The 18,222-nt window shown below is 42.9% G+C and overlaps 1 protein-coding gene across 7 annotated transcripts in view; it reads left to right on the forward strand.

Moving 5' to 3' along the window:
• TGFBR3 (transforming growth factor beta receptor 3) overlaps positions 1-18,222 on the forward strand; it is a 179,190-nt gene that overhangs the window by 104,854 nt on the left and 56,114 nt on the right. For all 7 annotated transcript variants that reach the window (XM_084637452.1, XM_084637454.1, XM_084637455.1 and 4 more), the window contains one exon: positions 5,625-5,762. In XM_084637452.1, the coding sequence (XP_084493578.1) occupies positions 5,625-5,762 (138 nt within the window). The remainder of the gene's footprint in view (positions 1-5,624; positions 5,763-18,222) is intronic.

Raw genomic sequence — 18,222 nt, forward strand, 5'->3', positions numbered from 1 at the left:
TTGAAATGGTCAAATACTCTTTTATTAATTTGTTTATGTAGTACTTACAGTATGCTAGTCACTGTCCAGACATTGAAGAGGGGGAAGTCCCTGCTTTGAGGAGCTCACAGTCGAAGAACAGATAGACAGGCACTCAGAGGTTAGGAGAAGGGGAACAACAAATAGGGTTCTTTTTATTCATGTATGCTAGATTCATTGTGAGCAGCATGGCAGACGTGGTTTGTGAAGAGGGACTTAGATGTATGCGAATGCCCTCAGGGAGGTGGTACCATACATAAGGAACATTGTCAAGGAGGCAGTTGTGCAAGAAGCTGATGGACAAGCAGAAGAGGCTGGGAACAGTTGGCAGAACCAAGGTGGCAAGAAGCTTGACAAGGTCGGATAAGCAGAGAGGGGCAGAGTTTTACACAGAGATTTGAATGTGCTGACATAGCTTACACTTGATGCAGTAGCACTTCGGGAGCCAGTGGAAGGATTTGAAAAGGGGAGTGACAAGATCAAAAATGGCTGCCACACTGCAGGCCAGAGGGATGGGGAAGATGGTGATGTCAACAGCGTTACAGAAGAGAGGCAAGTGGAGAAGTTCTTTGCTCAGTGTGCCTCAAAAGAAAAATAGGAGGAAACTAACCTGACTGTGGATCAAGACCTAAATTAAATATATTGTAGAAATCGCATTGTACTTGTATTTAGATTATTAGTTCAGGTTTTAAAATCTGACAGACCCATTAGCAAAAAAATAGCAAATGACAGGAATGGAGGTGGGGGATAAGGGGCTAATGGAGACTCACTGACTTAGGTGGGACCTGAGGAGTAATGAGATGGAGAGTGTGGAGTCCGGATGGCTCTGCTTCTAAGAAACAGCTGGGACTGAGGATTCTATCCACTCTGGTGGAACATCATGACAGAGTCTTCTAGAAAAGTGTGTGCATTTTTTTGCACGTTATTTCCATTGAGTCTGGGTCTAAGAGGCTTCCAGGCCTACGTTTCAGATAAGTTTTGTTTTGTTTGTTTTTGTTTGGAGAGGATAACAATGCAAAATTGTGCTGGTTTTGTGTTTCGTTAGAGAATTTTCACAAAAAGACAGATTTTACTTGTGAAAAATTCCTTTTCAATTGTAACTTTCTGTGACTTTTCCCAAGGACCAGCGTGCACTTTTCTTTTGGGAATGTGGGAAGACTGACATATAGTTTAACTCCTCCCCATCCCCTCAGCCCAGCTAGGAGCCACAAGACGGTTGCAAAGAGGGCAGTGTTGTGTCTATATGGCAGGTGGGCCCATGTGCTGAAGCCTGTGGGGAAAAGCCAGATTCAGCAATGATGATTAAAAAAAACTAAAGAGTAAAATAGCCAAAACCTACTGGAATAACAACCAAGAATTCTTATGGCACATCCAGTTAGGGTAATCCCTCTGACTTTCCAGCTTCAGCAATATGGTTCTTTTTTTTTTTTTCTTCTTTGTGTCTCACAACTTTGCTGACAAGCAAAAATCTTCAGAAAGTCTAAGATGGAGTCAAGCTTTGTACTTCATTATGTGGACTCTAGTTATTAGTTTTGAACACAGTTGTTTGAGATCAGTTTAAATATAGATAATGATGTAGCTTCATTTTCTTATTACCCATTGGACCTGTACCAGGTGCTGCAGAGATGGAATTTGCTGGGTCTATTAGTAAAACTTGACAAATGCTTCTTTTGTCATAGACTTGACTTCTGTGGTTTAAAAAACAAAACAGCAAATCCCAGAGGTTCTAAATAGTAAGAATTCTTACTAATTCTCTGCAGTAGAAAGACATTCAACAATCAAGTATTTTGCATTCAACAGTGTATATTGTGTTATGAGTTCTAAATAGAAATTCCCTATTAAAATCAGCTGGGAATACTTCTTGTAAAAAAAAAAACAGGACAATGTGGGCTAATAAATTAATATTATTTTCTAATCACGGGCATTCAAGTACCTGTTTCTTAATTTTTCTATATAGAGGGTTTTTTGAGGTATTCTCTTAATTTTTTAAAAAGTCATGGAGGACTTATAATTATGATTTATTACCTTACTTGGTAGGAAAGGGGTATATTAGAGTCAACAGGGTCCAGAAAGAATCAGCTGTCATTAATGGGTGGAAACGGCATCAAGAATAGGGTTCCCAGGCATCCGGGTTTTGACCAGAATGCCCAGTCAAAAAGGAACACCGTTGACTGGGCCACTAAGGGCTTGTCTACACTGGCAATTTACAGTGCTGCAACTTTCTCGCTTGGGGGTGTGAAAAAACACCCCCCTGAGTGCAGCAAGTTTCAGCGCCATAAAGTGCCAGTGTAGACAGTGCACCAGCGCTGGGAGCCACACCCCTCAGGGAGGTGGGGTTTTTTTAGAGTGCTGGGAGAGCGCTTTAATGTTGCCAGTGAAGACGTGCCCTAAAAGTCTGGTCAGTGGTGCAGCGGGGCTAAGGCAGACTCCCTGCGTGCCCTGGCTCTGCGTGGCTCCCAGAACCAGCCAGCGTGTTTGGCTCCTAGGCTCAGGGGTGGCCACGGGGTCACCGCACGCTGCCCCCACTCTGAGCGCTCCCGTTGGCTGGGAACTGCAGCAGCGCCTGTGGGTGCGGGCAGCACACAGAGCCCCCGGCCCCTCTGCCTCAGAGCCAGAGGGATCTGCTAGCCACTCCCAGGAGCTGCCTAAGGTAAGCATGGCCTGGAGCCCACACCCCATATCCCCGCCCATTCCCCAATCCGCAGCCCCAGGTCAGAACCTCCTTCCCACACGCTAACTTCCTCCCAAAGCCTGCACCCCAACTCCGTGCCCCAGCCCTGAGCCCCCTCCTGTACTCAAATTCCCTCCTGGAGCCTGCATCCCACACACCAACCTCCTGTCCCAGCCCCTTCCTGCACCCTATACGCCTCAGCCCCAGGCCAGAGCCCCCTCCTGTACCCCAAACCCTTCATCCCCTGCCCTACCTCAGAGCCCACGCCCCCTCCTGCACTCCAAACCCCTCGGCCCCAACCCGGAGCCCCTCCTACACCCCCAAACCCCTCATCCCTGGCCTTACCCCAGAGCCTGCACCCTCAGCCGGAGCCCTTACCCCATCCCGCACACCAACCCCCTGCTCCAGCCAGGGCCATCCTTAGGATTTATGGGGCCCTATGCAGTATTATTAAACTGGTGCCCCTATGTCCGACGCCAGCATGTGTATTTTAGATAAGGGTGGTCTTTTGAAGGATTTATTTAAAAAAATATATTTCTGAAGATCCAAGCATTTAAGGCTAAAGATGAATATTCAGATTGTGCATCTAAAAATCTATGCAAGGATTTTTTAGAGGTATGATTTTATAATCTTCAGCAACACACTAATGGAATATTTTTAAAGCATGTTTAATGCTAAATCAAATTTAAATTTAAATGCTAAATTTTAATGTTTAACTAACATGTTCTGAGTAAATATTACCATAATGCACAACTGTTTTTGTCAGTAAATTCAGAAACTGACAAATGCCTATTAAATGGCTTCATTACCACTTGAATGGCTCTTTAACAGTTTCAATGTTGTGCTAATAAGTCTGGCAGACTGGAAGGCTTTTTCACTTTTAAGTATCTGATCCCCTCCTGAGGAAGACTCACCAGGCTGCAGCAGCCAGCTGAGGTGGGAGCCTACAGGAAGGGTCAGAACAGGTATAGGAAGAGGCGGGAGGGAAGACATTAGGACCCAGGGGTGCCCCAAATTTTCGGGTGCCCTACGCAGCCACATATGCTGCTGACATGGGTGTGAGATGGCAGGTGCATACACTTTCCAGTAGTAAATATAACTTTCTTCTCTCTCCTTCTTCGTGTAAATGATACTCTTCTCCTCTTTCTCCCCCCGTGCCCAAAGGTCCAGATAAATCACTAATGATTGATAAATGCAAAGTAATGCACATTGGAAAACGTAATTCCAACTATACATATAAAATAATGGGGTCTAAATTAGCAGTTACCCCTCAAAAAAGAAATCTTGGAGTCATTGTGGATAGTTCTCTGAAAACATCCACTCAGTGTACAGCGGCAGTCAAAAAAGCTAACAATCTTGGGATTCATTAAGAAAGGGATAGATAATAAGACAGAAAATATCATACTGCCTCTATATAAATCCATGGTATGCCCACATCTTGAATACTGCGTGCAGATGTGGTAACCCCATCTCAAAAAAGATATATTGGACTTGGAAAAGGTTCAGAAAAGACCAACAAAAATGATTAGGGGTATGGAACGGTTTCCGTATGAGGAGAGATTAATAAGACTGGGACTTGTCAGCTTAGAAAAGAGACGACTGAGGGGGGGAATATGATTGAGGTCCATAAAATCATGACTGGCGTGGAGAAAGTAAATAAGGAAGTGTTATTTGCTCCTTCTCAGAACACAAGAACTAGGGGTCACCAAATGAAATTAATAGGCAGCAAGTTTAAAACAAACAAAAGGAAGTATGTCTTCACACAATGTACAGTCAACCTGTGGAACTCTTTTCCAGAGGATGTTGGGAAGGCCAAGACTATAACAGGGTTCAAAAAAGAACTAGATAAGTTCATGGATAGGTCCATCAATTGCTATTAGCCAGGTTGGGCAGGGATGGTGTCCCTAACCTTTGTTTGCCAGAAGCTGGGAATGGGCGACAGGGAATGGATCACTTGATGATTACCTGTTCATTCCCTCTGGGGCACCTGGCATTGGCCATTGTCGGAAGACAGGATACTGGGCTAGATGGACTTTGGTCTGACCCAATATGGCAGTTCTTATGTTATGTGTGGTTTGGTTTGGTTTAACCCAAAATAACAAATTCTCCAAAGTTCTCTTCCCTGGGTATCTCCTTTTGGCTGCTCTCCACTCAATGCCAACAATGAGGTTTATCCTTTTCTTTGTCTCCTGCAGACTGAGTTGCTGGCCACGCTTGCAACTCTCATCTTGCCCTTTGAATGTGAGCGTGATCAAAGGGGAGGATTTCATCTCCTCCTCAGTCGTTGGGTGGATATCTTCACTCTCCAAGCAAGATGAATATGTTGTGCTCCCCCAGCCAGCTACCTTAGTGGCAGAAGGTCTTTCGCTGTCTTTGCAGCACATCCTGTTGCTCTAAAGAAAGCAGAAGGCACTACAGATTGATCAGTGACCTGTGGACATTGCTGGCTTGGGGAGAAGAGGAGGCAACTGGTGATCTGTGTGGCAAAGGCTTGTGGGATATAGTGGTAGAGCATGGTCTATTGGCTGGAGAACCCTACCTATATAGAACCTTAGTTTGATAGACTGTACCAAGAGCCATTATAAACAATGAACCTTTATTGCAGCAGTGTAGCTGATTTGATTACTCTTTGTGATATTCCAAATACTAGCTAGTCTCAAACTTCTTCATAGTGTGAATCACACAAATAGTCTCTTAGGCACTCCACTCCCATTAATCTTTATGTGGAACACCTCCCCTCCCGTTGGTGGCCATGTGGGTCATCTAACTTTCCTTTCATTGTCTTGTGGGACCACCTTTACGGAGGCAGCAATCCCCTACTGCTGTTGATATTCTCCTTAGAAAGAATAGAGCACTGGCTTTGTTCCTAGCCTGTTGATCACAGGGTATACTTACACAGAGGGAAATAGTCACATCTTTTTCTGTTGCTCTGCAGGTCACGTTACATTTGAATCCCATTTCCTCAGTGCACATCCACCATAAGCCTGTGGTGTTCCTACTGAACTCTCCTCAGCCCCTGACCTGGAAGCTAAAAACAGAAAGATTGGCATCTGGAGTCCGAAGATTTTTCTTCGTAAGTATACCAAGTCCCCTGCTGCTCTGTAACACAGCACGTGGAGTGAATAGTATTCATTTTGAAGGATTTTAAGCGTATCTTTAAAAAACTTAACAGAAGATCAAGTTTCAGTGTGAGACTCTGGGGGGCAATTAGGTGGCATGGGAAAGCAGTTTGGGAAAGTGCCCAGTTACTTGTTATGTGAATTTTAAAAAAATAACTGGTTTTGTGGAATCTACCTATTGTGTGATTATTAACTCTAGCAGTACTTCTAGTTTGAGAAGTTGTGTAGCCTAGGACATATCACCTGTCCTGATTAGAAGTCTTGAATGCACTATAATGCTAAAAACATCAGAGCAATAGGAAATCTTACAAGTAGCTGCTAACTGTGTGGTCTGTCACCAAAATACAAATACGTATAAGCTGAGCTTCTCGTGTGTACAATGCAAAGTTTATTTCTTACATGAGGTTTTGTTGCACTGCTAGGAAGGACCAAACGAAATCTAAAATGAAGCCATTAGTGTTTCTCAAAAGGCTGGAGCACTGCTTATATGGCAAGCTCCAAATGCTACCTTCTGTTTGTAAATCATGTTCTTTCAGTTTGCCAGGACATTCAAGTTTCCTATTTGTAGTGAAACAGACTGGTGGTTTGGATTAGATTTTTAGCATATGACATAATGTCTAAGGATGAGTCTTCTCTATTAGAATTGCAGCTTTACTATTTTCAATCATAATCTCAGAAGTAAACATTATTATTTATAGCTGCAGGATATCCATCTGGGGCTTAATTTTGCTTTTAAGGCACAGCTGGCAATGGTGGACAGTACAGTGGTGCACTGCCCAGTGAGAGCTTCTGGAGTCATTGTGCCTCAGGTAAAATGCCACCAGGAGTGCAAAGTGAAGAGGATGCACTGTGTACTGCCCCTGCAGCTGGCCAGCTGCGGTGGTAGACTCCAGTAACCCTAGTATTCAGTGGAATGCAAGGGCTGCTATTTTCCTCAAGCCCTGTTGAAGAGAAGAGGGGGGGGGTTGAGCCCTTAATGTTTTAAACTTTGAAGGACCTGATCCTGCTTCTAGTTAAGTTTGTCAAAATTCAGATTAGCTTCAGTAGGAGCAGGATTGAGCTCTATCCTGTGCATCTTTATGGCTAATTTCAGATACACTCAAAATAGCATGTAAAGTAGCAACCCATTGTCTCCATTTCGACCCAGCCCATCCTGGACAATGTTCTCAAAGAATGTCCACTTCATGGCACCAAAAAAGACTTTACTAACAGTAGGCTGTGCAGAGCATGACCCTCCCTTTCCATATTCACATGTGGGACGGCAGCAAATTAGTTACCAGTGTTGACATTTAAAGGATCATCACTAAGCATCTGCACTAATTTAGTCACTGGGATGAATAGCAGGTGCTCTGTAGATGCAGTTAGGAATCACTGCATCGGTTTATGCCTGCTTCCCATGTGTAAGGTGTTCTCCATAACCATGAGGAATAGAGGTTTGGGGTTGTTTTGTTTTGTTTTTTAATAGAGTGCTGCATCCAAAGGGTGCCATAGCACTGACTCAGCACGACCTGCTGCAGTTCGCGACCTGCAGTGCCTCCCAACCCAGCATTTCATTCTCTTCCTCTCCCTTCACTGTTCAGGCATGTCTTCACTGCAGTTAGCCTGGGTTCTTACCCAGATATTATACCTAACTCCCTGCCTGTCCACATACAAAAACCTCTCACCTCAGTTTAGTGATGCTTTAAACCTGGTCTAGATGCCCTGACTCAGGGTGTGAGGTAGAGGTTGGGTTCTCTTTCACTTGGGCTGGGAACCCAACCACTTTGCAGTGAGGATGTAGACTAAATCACTGGAGTTCTGTCAGTCCTCCAGTACCTTTCCACAATTCTCTCTCTGTGCCAAGAAGGACAGTCAAGTTCGCGCACAATTCACTGGGAAAGAATCAGAGCAGCTCAGCTTACAGCAGCACACAGAACCACAGACTGTGCTCCTCAGAAGTCCAAGTGCCGCATATGGGGGAGCGCAGCACCAGTGAAGACACAGTAACTTGGGTTATGGCTTCATAGGGTGGCTAGGCTAACCCCAGTGCTCATCATCCAGGCTAAATCTGCAGTGAAGACATACATACCCTAGAGGCTTCCACTCTTCCCTCTCTGGCCTGCAGGGTTTGGAAGCACTTTGGGTGATCCTTATTTCAAAGTGAACCATGGAACAGACATACACAATATTTCTAACCTAGGGAGTGAAAGGCACCCTTCCTTCTTGCCACAACATCTAGCAAAGTTTGACACAGTTCTAGCTCAAGGTTCCGTTAGGTGTAGAATGAAGGATATGTTACCTGGCCCTCTTTGTGTTAAAATATTTTGGCTTATCCATGCACCACTTCAGCTTTATCTCTGTTGTTCACTTCTCTTGAACTTTTGGTCAAGGTGGAAAACAGATTATTCTGAATCTTAATTACTAATGTGTTCTTTCCTAGCAGGTTTCAAATTTAAATAAATTCCTTATTTTATTTCCACAAATTATATGTTCAAAGCAGAAATGTAAGTCACACATTCTGCTGCAGTATCATAACTATTGTGTCTGTCTCTATGGAAGCATTTCCCTGGGGTAATTGCTGACTTTCTAGCTTTTCTTTCAAGCATTTCACAAAACAAATAGATATACTTTTTTTACCCCAATTGTGTTTTAATGCAATCTGCAGTTTCTTTAGAGATTAATCCCCAACCAGTAAGGAAAATGAAGACATGAAAAGATGTTCAGCTGGCTAGTTTATGGACTTGAACTGACTAAAACCTAGCACCCAAGCTAAACACTTTAGTTAAAAGGCCCCTGTACTACAGAGGATGATAATAGTAATAGCACATAACATAGTCCTTTGCACGCACTATACAAAGGTTATCAGCTTTATTAGCCCCAATTTACAGATGGGGAAAGTAAGGCACAGTGAAGGTAAATGACTCATCCAAGGTTATGTTGTGAGTCAGTGCAACAGCCAGGATCAGACCTCTTTCTCTTTGTTACCACTGTGGTGCTCTGACCATTGTATAGTGCTGCCTCCTGTCTGTGGAATATTGTATTCAATTTTTCATTGGAACTAATTTGTTCAAGGAATGTAACAGAAGACAGCACAGAGTTGCCGTTTTAAGATAGAACCACTTTGGAATGGAGATGGGCTCAGGCTACAAAGATCAGATCAGGACTTTCCCAGAATTCAGGAGAATTCAATCCATTGTAGCCCATTACACAGACAAGGGCCAGTATTTGAATCTGAACTTTCTAACAATATGCTTAGAGTTGGGATTTTGTATCATGCCTGACTCTGTTTTGGGAGGAAATTTGAACTATGAAAAGAATCTATTGTTTTAGTATAATTTTAAATGTAATTAAGAAGCATAAGTATCTAGAAATCTTCCTGCAAGATACTTTAAGGTAGAAAAATGTAAAAAGCATTTCTGAATGGTTTGGTGCACATAGAAAAAAATTAAAATACTTTTTTTTTTTTTTACCTTGTTATACACACAGTTTAATTCAGGGAAAAGTGACTTGGGTAAAGTGTCTATTCATAAATATAATGTGAGTGGCTCACAGTTTAGCCATTTCTTTACAAGAAGTTCCTGTTTATCAGTTAAGCCAAACAGTGGACCAAAATATTACTAAAATCCTGTAGAAAACTACTAAACAACAAAAGATCTACTATGATTTACATTTGAAGTAGGGTATACTGCATCCTCTTTAGAGTGCTATGCACTTGAGCCATGCCTCTTACATTGTTAACTTCAGTTTGCTTTAACATAATCTTTTATACAATGTGAGTTGAAGTGAGATAATGCTTCTAAGCCCTGGTCTACACTGGGACTTTAGGTCGAATTTAGCAGCTTTAAATCGATGTAAACCTGCACCTGTCCACACGATGAAGCCCTTTATTTCAACTTAAAGGGCTCTTAAAATTGATTTCCTTATTCCACCCCGACAAGTGGATTAGCGCTTAAATCGGCCTTGCCGGGTCGAATTTGGGGTACTGTAGACACAATTCGACGGTATTGGCCTCCGAGAGCTATCCCAGAGTGCTCCATTGTGACTGCTCTGGACAGCACTCTCAACTCAGATGCACGATTGTCTGCCGTTGCTCTGACGCAGGGAGGGGCGACTGACGACACGGCTTACAGGGTTGGCTTACAGGGAGCTAAAATCATCAAAGGAGGTGGCTTTACATCAAGGAGTATTTCAGGCAGGACTTCACGGAGGGTTCCAATAAGAAATGATGCACCTAAGTTATTGTTCTTATAGGAACAAGGAGGTTAGTCTGGCCTCTGATTGATACATGGCTAGATTTACCTCGCTGCACCTTCTCTGTGAGTGACTGCAGTGTGACCTAGAGGAATGAGTCCCCTAAACGGGGGACGGGGGGGGGGAAGTGTTTGCATTTGAGTACAAAACAAATCTGGGTCTATTCCTTGTTTTGATACACTCCATCTATCTTTTACATCTTTGGCTAGCAGTAGACGGTGCAGAAGGACTGCATGCCATCCACATCTCATGGCTGCTCGGCAGAAGATGGTACAATAGGACTGCTAGCCATCCTCCTCTCTTGCCTGCCTGGCAGAAGATGATGCAATAGGACTGCTAGCAATCTGTATCACCTGCCTGCTCACCATAAGATGGTTCAATAGGACTGACTGCAGGACTAAAGAGAATGACTTGATCAAGTCACTCCAAATTTAGTCCCTACGCCCATGTCTGCCAAGGCACTCCTGATAGACCTCACACACGTGACCAGGAGCACCTCGGACATGACGATGACGGCTACCAGTCCTATTGCACCGTCTGCTGCCACAAGACAATGGGTTGCTGCTGCTGTGTAGCAATGCAGTACCGCGTCTGCCAGCACCCAGGAGACATACGATGACAGTGAGCTGAGCGGGCTCCATGCTTGCATCTGCACAGGTAACTCAGGAAAAAAGGCACAAAACGATTGTCTGCCCTTGCTTTCACGGAGGGAGGGAAGGAACGGGGGCCTGACGATATGTACCCAGAACCACCCGCGACAATGTTTTAGCCCCATCAGGCATTGGGATCTCAACCCAGAATTCCAATGGGCAGCGGAGACTGCGGGAACTGTGGGATAGCTACCCACAGTGCAACGCTCTGGAAGTCTACTCTAGCCTCAGTACTGTGGAAGCACTCCGCCGAGTTAATGCACTTAGAGCATTTTCTGTGGGGACACACACACTCGAATATATAAAACCGATTTCTAAAAAACCGACTTCTATAAATTCAACCTAATTTCGTAGTGTAGACATACCCATAGAGTTGTAGTGTTATAAATAGGAAAATAGTGTTGTACTATGAACAGGGCACTGGACTGAGAGTAAGAAGTTTCCCACTCATCCAGTGATTTATTGTGTAATCTTCCTCAAGTCACCTCATCTCTTTCTGCCTCATTCCCCCATCTGTAAATTTAGGATTATATTACTTACCGACCTTGACAAAATGTGTTGGGATCTTGGATAGAAAGTTGCATTTAAGAGCTAAATATTATTATTCTATCAGTATATTATTATATTATATTGTATCCATAAAAAATTATGGTCATTTAGATGCAAATTTTGGACCCACTCTGCATTGTCTTGGACATCACTGAGATTCAATTGCTGGCATCTAGCAAACAGTAGCAACTCACAACCTGGGCAACACTGTTGAAATGAATGGAGTTACATGGTAAACAAGTCACAGGAAAATTTAGCCCAGTGGTGTCCTCATTGTAACGAGAAAGATGGGATCAGTAACTCATAAGAGGTGAAGTCAACATAAATACTGTAATCCCCATCCTCAAAAGTGACCCAATAAGGATTGCAGTATTGTAGTCTCTGTACATAGTGCTGTACAAAAGGTTAAATGGGCTAATTTCATCTTACTCCCACTGTTTTAGTTTGTTTTTACTACACTATTTCTTAGTAATAATTTCTTTTGTGTTTTTTTTTTCAAAAAGTATTTTGAAGGGTGAGATTTCTGGGGCCTGGTTTCTGCTGACAGTGTGCTCTGTCTGAAGCTGTGCTGGCTACCTAGGAAACAGCAGCATGATCAAGAGTATTGAAGTTGTGGGCAGTGAGTCAAATGATGAATTTCTGTATATGAGTCACAAAAAAGTGAATGCATGATGACTAAATGGTTTTATTTATTTTTTATTTGCATGGTGAACAAAATTGCACTGAACATTAGGTAGACTTTATTTTCAAACGCTTGGTTAGGACATGAGTTAGGACTGCACTAACTGGTTAATTTAGTAGCAGTGGGGAAATAGTTGAGATTTGTATGAGAAGAAAAATCTTAACTGATTTGCTTTATTTATTCCAAAAGTAGATTTATGGGTATTAGGTATTTTGAAGTCCTCTGATGCATTGCAAAAAGGGTTGCATTGTAGAATGGGTGCACTCACTTTACTCTGGAGATGCAAGTTAAAATCCTCAATTAGGTCACAGGATGAAATGTATTTGGTCCTGACTGGATATTTTTACACATCATAGAAACACCATACAGTTTGGCAGCTCTCTGCTCAAGAGACTCTGGGTCAGACTATCAGGATTCTATAGGTCAGAATTGAGTATTGCAATTGATATAACTAGATTCTGATGCCTGAAAATTTATAAAAACAGCTCCCCAAACCTGTAGAAAACATCTTAGAATCATAGAATATCAGGGTTGGAAGGGACCCCAGAAGGTCATCTAGTCCAACCCCCTGCTCAAAGCAGGACCAATTCCCAGTTAAATCATCCCAGCCAGGGCTTTGTCAAGCCTGACCTTAAAAACCTCTAAGGAAGGAGATTCTACCACCTCCCTAGGTAACGCATTCCAGTGTTTCACCACCCTCTTAGTGAAAAAGTTTTTCCTAATATCCAATCTAAACCTCCCCCACTGCAACTTTAGACCATTACTCCTCGTTCTGTCATCTGCTACCATTGAAAACAGTCTAGAGCCATCCTCTTTGGAACCCCCTTTCAGGTAGTTGAAAGCAGCTATCAAATCCCCCCTCATTCTTCTCTTCTGCAGGCTAAACAATCCCAGCTCCCTCAGCCTCTCCTCATAACTCATGTGTTCCAGTCCCATAATCATTTTTGTTGCCCTTCGCTGGACTCTCTCCAATTTATCCACATCCTTCTTGAAGTGTGGGGCCCAAAACTGGACACAGTACTCCAGATGAGGCCTCACCAATGTCGAATAGAGGGGAACGATCACGTCCCTCGATCTGCTCGCTATGCCCCTACTTATACATCCCAAAATGCCATTGGCCTTCTTGGCAACAAGGGCACACTGCTGACTCATATCCAGCTTCTCGTCCACTGTCACCCCTAGGTCCTTTTCTGCAGAACTGCTGCCTAGCCATTCGGTCCCTAGTCTGTAGCTGTGCATTGGGTTCTTCCGTCCTAAGTGCAGGACCCTGCACTTATCCTTATTGAACCTCATCAGATTCCTTTTGGCCCAATCTTCCAATTGGTCTAGGTCCTTCTGTATCCTATCCCTCCCCTCCAGTGTATCTACCACTCCTCCCAGTTTAGTATCATCCGCAAATTTGCTGAGAGTGCAATCCACACCATCCTCCAGATCATTTATGAAGATATTGAATAAAACCGGCCCCAGGACCGACCCTTGGGGCACTCCACTTGATACCGGCTGCCAACTAGACATGGAGCCATTGATCACTACCCGTTGAGCCCGACAATTTAGCCAGCTTTCTACCCACCTTATAGTGCATTCATCCAGCCCATACTTCCTTAACTTGCTGACAAGAATACTATGGGAGACCGTGTCAAAAGCTTTGCTAAAGTCAAGAAACAATACATCCACTGCTTTCCCTTCATCCACAGAACCAGTAATCTCATCATAAAAGGCGATTAGATTAGTCAGGCATGACCTTCCCTTGGTGAATCCATGCTGGCTGTTCCTGATCACTTTCCTCTCATGCAAGTGCTTCAGGATTGATTCTTTGAGGACCTGCTCCATGATTTTTCTTGCCTGTGCTACAGCTCGGGGGTGGAGGGGAGGCTTGCAAAAAAACCAACCAAACAAAAACACCATGCAGAAGACAGGTTTCAGAGTGGTAGCCGTGTTAGTCTGTATCAGCAAAAACAACGAGGAGTCCTTGTGGCACCTTAGAGACTAACACATTTATTTAAGCATAAGCTTTTGTGGGCTAGAACCCACTTCATCAGATGCATGGAGTGGAAAATACAGTAGCAGGTATATATACAGAGTACATGAAAAGATCGGAGTTGCCTTACCAAGTGGGGAGTCAGTCTAATGAGACAATTCAGTTGGAGTCCATGTTTGAAGTTTTTTTGGTTCACGAATTGTCACTTTTAAGTCTGTTATTGAGTGACCAGGGAGATTGAAGTGTTCTCCTACTGGTTTTTGAATGTTACAATTCCGGATGTCAGATTTGTTCTTTTGCGTAGAGACTGTCCGGTTTGGCCAATGTACATGGCAGAGGGGCATTGCTGGCACAGGATGGCATATATATCACATTGGTAGATGTGCAGGTGAATGAGCCCCTGATGGTGTGGCTGATGTGGTTAGGTCCTATGATGGTGTCCTTTGAATAGATATGCAGACAGATTTGGCACTGGGGTTTGTTGCAGGGTTTGGTTTCTGGGTTAGTGTTTTTGTTGTGTGGTATGTAGTTGCTGGTGAGTATTTGCTTCAGGTTGTGGGGCTGTCTGTAAGCGAGGACTGGCCTGTCTCCCAAGGTCTGTGAGAGTAAGGGATCGTCCTTCTGGATTGGTTGTAGATCCTTGATGATGCGCTGGAGAGGTTTTAGTTGGGGGCTATAGGTGACGGCTAATGGCGTTCTGTTACTTTCTTTGTTGGGTCTGTCCTGTAGTAGGTGACTTCTGGGTACCCTTCTGGCTCTGTCTGTTTCTTCACTTCACTTCAAGTGGATATTGTAGTTTTAAGAACACTTGGTAGAGATCCTGTAGGTGTTTGTCTGAGGGATTGGAGCAAAGGTGGTTGTATCTTAGAGCGTGGCTGTAGACAATGGATCATGTGATGTGGTCTGGATGAAAGCTGTAGCCATGTAGGTAAGCATGTAGGTCAGTAGATTTCCGGTATAGGGTGGTGGTTATGTGACCATCGCTTATTAGCACTGTAGTGTCTAGGAAGTGGATCCCTTGTGTGGACTGGTCCAGGCTGAGGTTGATGGTGGGAATTGTTGAAATCCTGGTGGAATTCCTCAAGGGCCTCCTTCCCATGGGTCCAGACAATGAAGATGTCATCAATGTAGCGCAAGTAGAGTAGGGGCGTTAGGGGACGAGAGCTGAGGAAGCATTGTTCTAAGTCAGCCATAAAAGTATTGGCATACTGTGGGGCCATGCGGGTACCCCTAGCAGTCCCGCTGACTTGAAGGTATAAACACCTTTGCTAGGAAAGTGAAACATCTTAGTGCAGAAATGAGAATTAAATTGCCATAGAAAATTTATACTCAGTCCTTCGTGACTTTCTGGCAGAAATCATCATGTGTAATTATTTATAACTGTTTATGAAGAACCTGATCCTACAACCCTTACTTTGAAGGGTATGTACTTAAGTAATCCTAGTGAGTAACGGATATGAGCCCTGAAAGCACTTATACAAATGAGTAACTTTACTCATGTGAACAACCCTAATGACTTTAAAGGGATTACTCATGTCAGTAAAGTTAGTAAAATGGAGTCTGGGGGAAGGTGGAACAAGTTAAAAAAATAACAAATAACTGTATTATATCTGTAGGCTTGACATTTAAAAAAAAACTTATAGTAGTGAAAAAAATTAATTCCAGAATAAAGCTTAGTAATTAAAAAACATTTATGAATTTTTGAAGGGGAAGGAGGGAAGCTGTGTACTCATTATTTCTGCCAAAAGTTGGTTTACTCTCTTTACTTGACAAAAAAATATGGCTCAAATATTTTGGGTCTCTGCCACCAAACCACAGGCAGTTGTATGGTTTGCACTATATTTTGGATGATTGACAAAACTCACTGAAAAACAAGTGCTATTTGTTTTCCTGTGCCTAGTATTTAACGGGAAATCAGGAGGCTAAATTTGCAATCACTTGTTAAACAGCTGCAGATGTAAGCAAAGTGCTCTGCTAGAAGAAGAGTGAGATAGGATAGGAAATACATAACTAGTGATAAAATGTGTATAAATAGTGACCTTTCATGACTGCAAGAGAATGCAGCTGATTTTCAGTGTCGGGAAATTGTGCTTAGAATAATTTAAAAGGACATTTACAATTTATATTGGATTGAGAGGTTTTTTTAAATCTCCATTGTTTTTCCACTCAGAAGCCTGAAAATAATTCCCCATCCTTCCAGTTTTTTACCCTTTTCTACATGGCAAATGTCTCCCACAGAAATATTTTGAAATAACTTCAGCATAATACACTGGTATAATTAAAAATAGTGTTCAGTGTACAGTAACTTCTGTAGAGCTTTATCATGCCAGAAAATTGCTCTGTGAACTTTTGTCACATAGACAAATTTAGAATACTAAGTATTGTTTTTATCGGGGCTACAAAACTGGAATCTTTACTCTACTTTCATGCATATCAGGTGGAAGCTCAGGCCACTCATGCTGTTGCTTTTTTAAAGTTATGGGCAATAGATGAAGGATTTATGGGGTGGGGTGATGGAAAATGATAGGTTAAATATATATTTAGAATCTGATGAACTATCCAAATCAGATCAAATTTTACAGTACAATAAATCAGATGTAAGCCTAAAACTCCACTAGTGTTTCTTTAAATAACTGGATTTTTCATTTTAAAATTGTTTCACAAAGGAATCCGAGAAAGGAGAGGCAGCAATTCGACTAAGCTACACAATTATGAGGTACATGACAAACATATCTGTGTATTACAGTGACATCCCAAAATATTGTTCTGAACTTTATAATATGTAAACACCTTTCAGCTATATTGTGTATCACTTTCTCTGGATTTGAGCCAGGCAGGAATCTTTGGAAACAGGGCCGGCTCTAGGCACCAGCAAACCAAGCATGTACTTGGGGCGGCACATTTCAAGGGGTGGCATTCCGGCCACCCTTTTTTTTTTCTGCTTGGGCAGTTGTGCTCTGAGCTTGGGGCGGCAAATTTTTTGCTTGGGGTGGCAAAAAACCTAGAGCCCTCCCTGTTTGGAAAAGCTGCTCTATGCTTCAGCATGAGTGTAATGAGGTTTTACCCTATCTAGCATCCTGCCTCAGTTTTCCTTCCAGGACTCTGCATCCAGCTGCTTTTGAGTCCAGTTACACTCGTTGGGATCAATTTATTAAAACAATATCGTCAAATGTCAGCTTAAATCAAAACATGGCTTTCTCCCACTCCAGTTACTTCAGCCTCTTGCTGGGCTCAACAGTTCTTTCCAAAACCTAGGTCCTGCTGCCTAGTATTTCTTCAAGCCTCTTAGACTATAGCTCCTGCCTTACACTATATCCAGGCCTTTTCATATGGCTGGTGTGAAGAGCCCCTGCCTGTATCCCCTCACCACCTCTGTATCCCCTCAAGTCCCTGCCCTTCCTATGACTGGTCAAGCAGGCTCCCTCTTATAGGAAGTCCCACCCCGCAGCTAATGCCAGGTGACAGGAAGCCTGACTCTTAGGACCACCACTCCATATATGCATCCTTGGCCTGACACTAAGCCAAGACGTGAAGGTAAAGATGAGCAGCCATATTGGTACAAAGAGTGAAATGTGTTCCCAGATGGCAGTTTCGCCCACCTCCTTCTTCCAGTGAGAAACTAGAAGGGGTGGAGCTGGCATTCAGGGTTATCTTCCTCCCTTGTATCATCATGGCTCCTCCTCCTCTTCTCTTGCTTCAGTGACTAGGTTTACTGTGCCACAGGGAATTAGTGCTGTAGCCTGTGGAAGTTTGCAGAAGTGGGGAGAAGGCTTCTGCATCCCACTAACGGAGCCTAGTGATTAATGCAGAAATAACAAATCACTACAGTGTGTGTTAGTCCTCGATTTCAGTGGAAACCAGGCAGCTGTAATGACTTGCATGTCTATATCTTAGTTCTCGCCTTCTTTTCTTCCTACTAAATTGAAATGGTTCCTAGAAATATTCTAGTAGACTCTATCAGAAGCCTTTAACAGGCTTATTTAGTTTGTTGATCTTTATGTGCATTCAGTTGTGTAAGTTAAACATGTCAGTTTTGAATATTGTTACGCATTCAGATAAATTAATGTGACATGTATGGCTAGCTATATATGATTAATATAGATAATCTCCCGCGAAGATAGCTAACCTGTGGAGGCAGAAGGAACCATCTTGAATGTGTAAACTGTTTTCATTCACCAGTGGAATATTTATGAAGTTGTTTAAAATGGGGCATTCAAGTTAATATTGCCCCTGAGGCGCTATTACTTGCATAATAAGCACTCACTCATAAAATAAGTCAAGCACAAAAGGACCTTGGCAGCATTACAAGGACACATTTTCTATAA

This window comes from Lepidochelys olivacea (genome assembly GCF_965140295.1).
Source record: "Lepidochelys olivacea isolate rLepOli2 genome assembly, chromosome: 8".
NCBI classification, from domain to species: Eukaryota; Metazoa; Chordata; order Testudines; family Cheloniidae; genus Lepidochelys; species Lepidochelys olivacea.